The following is a 6,161-nucleotide window of genomic DNA, read 5'->3' as shown; positions in this document are numbered from 1 at the left end:
TCAATAAGGCTGGAGCAAATTCACCTCTCTGAGCTTGACTTACAACTCAAGGGCACAAAACACTGAAGATTGATATCAAGGTGTAAATATATTAATTTACAATGAAAACCATAAGAGAAAAGGTAAAAATTAACTCTTACAGGTAGGAGATTAAAAAAATTTGAAATGTATGTGGTTTTTCTCTTAATGAGAATAAAATTGAACACTGATTATGCTTACACTAAATAAAAAATACAATAATATATTGTATTGTTTACTATATAGATTAATTCAAGGTATTGAAAGGAGAATTTTGTTAAATTGATCTAACAGTAAAAACAAAACAGATAAAGTTTAAAATATGTTCCCATTTTCTATTCCCAGGAAAAATGTTTTCTAATAATGAGTGTTGATTTCTTTTTTTCTTTCTTATTGTGATCAAATCCTAGAGTTCTAATATAGCTTAAGACAGACTGATATGAACAGATGGGAACATGGGGGCCATTTCCTATATTCCTTGGCTTCCCAGAAGAAGCACCCTACTATCAGTTTAAAGGGAGAAAGTGTTTCTTTCTATTTGTAAATAGGTACAAAAAGGAATTTCCATAACATCCCCTAAAACCTTTGTTAATCCACAGAAAGCGTTTCCTTCTTTTTAGCCAATATTTTACATTTTTATGTAAGGCGGTTCGTACAATACATAGACAAGATTTTCCTAGGAGGTAATGAGCTAAAGCTGCTCATGAGAGGAAGTTCTATCATCTACGATCATATAACCTGTTTAGTCTTATATCTAGAAATACGGCTTTTGTTTTAAAACCTAATGTCTCTGTGTTTGCTGTTTTATAAATAAAACATTCCGTTTACCAACCGAATTTTTTATTTTCGATTGGATCACTTGATGGAATGTCATCAGAAAAGACCAATCTCTAGAAAAGGACATCATGTTTGGTAAAGTGGAGGGTCAGTGAAAATGAGGGGAACCGTTCATGAGATAGATTGACACAGTGGCTGCAACCACGGGCTCAAACATACCAACAATAGTGAGGATGGCATAGGATGGGGCAACGTTTCAACGTTTCGTTCTGTTATACACAAGGTTGCCGTAAGACAGTGTTAACTCTATGGCAACTAACACCCGCCACACCAACAATGGTACATCACGTTTAAATACACTTAGCTCTGTTCTGAAGCAGAGCAAGTGGGTGAAGAATGAAATCCTGCCTATTTCCTCTAGATCTCGTCCTCCCTGTGAGAGTTCCACGGTGACATTTCGGTTTCCCTCACTTTGAGTGAGGAAATAAATTCCTCACTTGGCATACGAACAATTTTCTTCAGGAAAAATATATTCATTATCTACCTCACACATCAAGAGAGATTTTTCACCTTCACTGAGCTCTCCATGTACCTTCAAAGTAACCTTGAATTTAAAATGATTTATGCCACAAACTGAAACACATATAAAAAAATAGATTTTAAGAAAGCAAGCTTTCTACTTTTTTTAATCTACGTTTTCTAATTGTGCGATCGTGAAGTGTGATTCTAAAAATTTAAATGACTTTAGAAGTATTTGGGGCTCCAAAATGTGTGCCCATGGTGGCTAATTTTTAAACCAGAAATTAATCAAAAGACAATAAGAAAGTAAAATGTTCTTGAAGTCCATCATATGAATCATTTTTCTTGCATAGATTATTGGTCCAATAGAACGTAAATGGTTTTATAATGTTTAAAGTCTATGGTTAAAATGATTGTTTCTCATCTGATCTCACATGCCAATTTTTTCTAAAGAAAAGAACACGAATGAACTTGACTGCGCACTTGTAAAGTTGGTTGATTCATGTTCCCATCCTCTGATAATCCATTTTCTTTTACAAACTGAATAATAACAATTATATCAAGAAAACACATCATAAATCTTAATTTTTGACACTTCAGGATTTATTTTATAATCAAAAGGTTAATCTTGGTAAAATAAAAAATTATAAAAACAAAATCTTCAAATTATCTATTTTTAATAATCATTAAATAATCCTTAAATTAAAAAATCATTAAATTTTGTGTACATGATAAAGAATAATTGAAATGCTATCAGTTATTAATGTCTAAAACTATGGCTGGGCAAATTTTCACAGTTTTTAATACTTATTTATAGAAAAATATGTATTTAATAGTATGTTTCCATTAATCTATTTTGCAATGACAGCTTGATCTTGATTTTATTAACCCAAACATTTACCTAGCAAAGTAATTTTCTTTTTCATGAATCCATGAAGTGAGCTGACAAATAATTTCTGTAAGGAGAAGATTATAAAATATCTACCTTGAAGCAATCTATAAAGAAAACATGCTATGTTCTCACGAACTCTGGATCAAACGGGAGTTAAATTCAACTTGAAACAAGAGAGCATTATCATAAACATACCTTGTCCTTGGGTTACTCCATAAAACTCAGCTGCTATCCTGGCCGCTTCCTTGCGGTTGCCTTTCACAATGTAGAAATGACTAAGGATGGCCAGGCTGATTTTCACAAAAAGTTTAAAACAGAAAAGTGAAAGTATTGTAAAGTAGACATTGGATAACTGTTGAGCAAATGGACGGCTTTCTTCTAACACCGACATTTCTGCACAACCATCTGTGGTGGTCTCCAGTTAGATCCAAGTCTCAAATGTGCCTGGCTCTCGTCCGGGCGCGCCTGAACAGCTGGTCCTGAGGGAGGAAAATATCAGCTGGTAATGATGCCTACAGCTCAAAATATTTATACAGTCTGTAAAAGTTCTTTGCAAACGCCTATTGGCCGGACAATATTCCATGGGAGCAATTGCATCACGTGGCCCATTTACAAGACTCCTGACCTTCCATTCTCCATATAAAATGACACCCCACCTCTGTGCTCTGGATTTCAAAATCTGGATATTGAAATTTATATCCAAAGTATTTCCTTTTTGGGTATTTAATTATCAAGAATAATTTGAAAACTTTGTGAATGGGGTCCCTGTTGTTAATATTGTTAATACAAACGATATTCATAATACCAAGGTAACATGAGTCAGTTCATGCCTTTAAAATGGTCCTATTTGTGGACCATGAGCTAGATCACTAGTCAATGTGCTTGATGATCTTAATGACTACTCATGAAATTAGCTAATTATGCTGCTTTCACTGTTGTCCGAAATAAATAAATTATTTTGTCTACACATGGTTAGACTGGAAAATCATAGAGTAACAATTTTAAATGGTTAATTCATCCAGTAAGCACTTTTGAAGCACCTACTCTGTGTCAACTATTTTTCTGGATGCTGGGGACGCCAAGATAATTTAGCAGTCCCTGTCACAAGGATCTCACAGTCTAGAGGAGGAAATGGACAAGAAATCAGGTAAATATAATATAGATAAGGACAGGGTGGTATGGGAGCATAAAGAGGAAGAGCTTAATCCTGGTGGGGAAGAGTCAGAAAGAGCTTCCTGGAGGAGGTGGCATGTCCTGAAGAATTATCAAGTAAACAAAAATGTTTCATCCAGACTGTCCAAGACCAAGCAAAACAATATACTTTTTAGGCCTATCATCTGATTTATTTCATGACTAAAATGCAACTGTCTATACTGGCGGGCTTAGGTAAGCTAGATTTTAAAAGACAAATAGAGTAAATTATTAAGAAAAATTTTGTAGAACAACAACATATAGTATTTAAGCCAAAATATGAAATACGTTATCATACAGGGAGCTTATTTATATATTTACCTAACCAGGTTTGGGGCAGTTACTTGTTAGAAAAAAAGAAGAAGAAGAAAGAAAAATAAACCAGTTGCCATCAAGTCGATTCCAACTCATAGCGACCCCACAGGACAGGGTGGAACTGCCCCTTAGGGTTTCCAAGGCTGGAATCTTTTCAAAAGTAGACTGCCACATCTTTCTCCCACAGAGCGGCTGGTGGGTTTGAACCTCTGACCTTTTGGTTAGCAGCCAAGTGCTTTAACCACTGTGCCACCAGGGCTCCTTGTTAATTGTTGTACTCCTCCCCAATTCTTCTGAAAAGTTTCAAAATAACAAAAAATAAACATATTTTCAAGCACTAAAGTATCTCATAAGAAAATCAAAATGGCTTTTCTTGGAATAAAGAATCCTATTAGTGACTGGTCATATTTGTAAGGATAGTAGGATTATATGCCTCAGTGTATGCATTTTTTTGCTGTGTGTGTTGTCCATCGGACTGATTACGATGAAACATTCCTGAGACGAGAGAGATATTGTTGTAAAATCTCTCTTGTCCTTAGTATGTCAACTCTTCAGTATGTAGTATGTCAACTAAAGCAGGCTCCTTCTTTCCCCATTGATCAAGTGGCTTCCAGAAAAATTAATTAGGTCAATATATTAGAAAGAAATTACCAAGCTGTTTCTGAAGATAGCCCTTGGTATCTAGCCGGTCCCTGGGTGGTGAAAATGGTTTGTGATCAACTACTAACCTTAAAGTTAGCGATTCAAACCCACCCAGTGGCACCATGGAAGAAAGGCCTGGCAATCTGCTTCTGTAAAGATTACAGCCAGGAAAACCCTATGGAGCAGTTCTACTCTGTAATACAAGGGGTTGCCAGGAGTTGGAATCGACTGGATGACAGTGGGGTTCCTTTCGGTTTTTTATCATTATCAGAGGCAAGAAACTTGATTGAGTGGCCCTCAAATCAGACACAATGTGTCATTTCAGACATACTTTAGGAATCACTGAGAATTAACTTCAAAGTTAATTATCGAAGATATACACGCTGACTAAATGGTCCTCTCTTGCGCTGGAGGTGAGATTGTATCATTTAAGGACTTCCATGAGATTCCCCTGCATTCAGCCTCCTGTCTGGCGCGATGGTGCGTGCCTGCACATGGAGAGGTATGCCCGTGGACAGCTGGACCATCATAATGCTCTGAGTCACTACAACCACCTCGACATCAGTGCTGTAGAATCAGAAATAAAACTGGCCTTAGTCACGTTGGTGTGTCTGTCTCAGATTTCGCTCCTTCCCCTTTACCAGTAAGTGCTATTATAAATAATTATCTCCACATTAGCTAAGCAGCAACCTGGATTCTTTTGGGTTGAGGAACACTTTTATTTCACGGAGGCTGCCATCACTCCACATTAAGTTTCAACCTCTGTGGTTTCACTGGTAGAAAAAAATATTTAGGACTTTACATCAAGATGGGTCAGGTTTTATTTTTGTCATGGTTTGAATTATGTCCCCCAAAAAATGTGTGTATCAATTTGGCTAGGTCATGATTCCTGGTACTGTGTGATTTTCTTGTATGTTGTAAACCTGCCTCTGTGATGTTAATGAGGGAGGATGGGTGGCAGTTGTGTTAGTAAGGCAGGACCTGATCTATAAGATTGGATTGTGTCCTGAGGCAATCTCTTGGGATATAAAAGACAGAAGTGAGCAGTGAGACAGGGGGACCTCATACCATCAAGAAAGCAGTTTGGACTGGGGTCCCTGCGCTGAGAAGCTCCTAGTCTGGGGGAACATTGATGAGAAGCCCGACAGAGAGGAAAAGCCTTTCCCTGGAGCTGACGCCCTGAATGTGGACTTTTAGCCTACTTTGACTGTGAGGAAATAAACTTCTCTTCGTTAAAACCGTCCACTTGTGGTATTTCTGTTATGGCAGCACTAGATGACTAAGACAATCTTTATGTGTTCCTTGATTCCTATGTCTTTTTTCTGGGTTGGTATACTCTCTCCCAGCAACTTTTATCATCTCTCATTCTATTTCTTACTAAATGAAAATTAAAGCTAAATAAAATACCTCTGAGTGAGTGAACTCATCCAATATAAACTAGATGCTGCATTTTTCACATTGTACCAAAAACCAAACCTGTTGCCGTCAAGTTGATTCCAACTCATAACTTTCTTATAGGACAGAGTAGGACCGCCCCATAGGATTTCCAAGGCGGTAATCTTTACAGAGAAGCAGACTGCCACGTCTTTCTCCTGCAGAGTGGCTGGTGGGTTCAAACCTCTGACCTTTTGGTTAGCGGCCAAGTATTTTAACCACTGTGCCACCAGGGCTCCTTTTTCACATTCTAAACCCTTCAAAATATTTAAAAGACACATGAAAAGTGTTGTGCACCTATTTTCCTGGCATTAACATTTTCTTCAAAAATATAAAATACTGAGTAGTAATTTACCATGTTGAGAGGAACAAG

General features: G+C 37.0%; 1 protein-coding gene across 1 annotated transcript in view; it reads right to left on the bottom strand.

Moving 5' to 3' along the window:
- ASB5 (ankyrin repeat and SOCS box containing 5) overlaps window positions 1-2,608 on the bottom strand; it is a 43,198-nt gene extending 40,590 nt beyond the window's left edge. Inside the window, exon 1 of the mRNA XM_004389909.3 lies at window positions 2,402-2,608. Coding sequence (XP_004389966.1) covers window positions 2,402-2,597 — 196 coding nt within the window. The 5' untranslated portion in view covers window positions 2,598-2,608. The remainder of the gene's footprint in view (window positions 1-2,401) is intronic.
- Window positions 2,609-6,161: the final 3,553 nt, after the last annotated feature.

The sequence above is a fragment of the Trichechus manatus genome, unplaced genomic scaffold (assembly GCF_000243295.1).
Source record: "Trichechus manatus latirostris isolate Lorelei unplaced genomic scaffold, TriManLat1.0 scaffold00267, whole genome shotgun sequence".
Taxonomy (NCBI): domain Eukaryota; kingdom Metazoa; phylum Chordata; class Mammalia; order Sirenia; family Trichechidae; genus Trichechus; species Trichechus manatus.
Note: the sequence above shows the minus strand (reverse complement) of the source record. Positions and strands in the feature narration are given on the sequence as shown.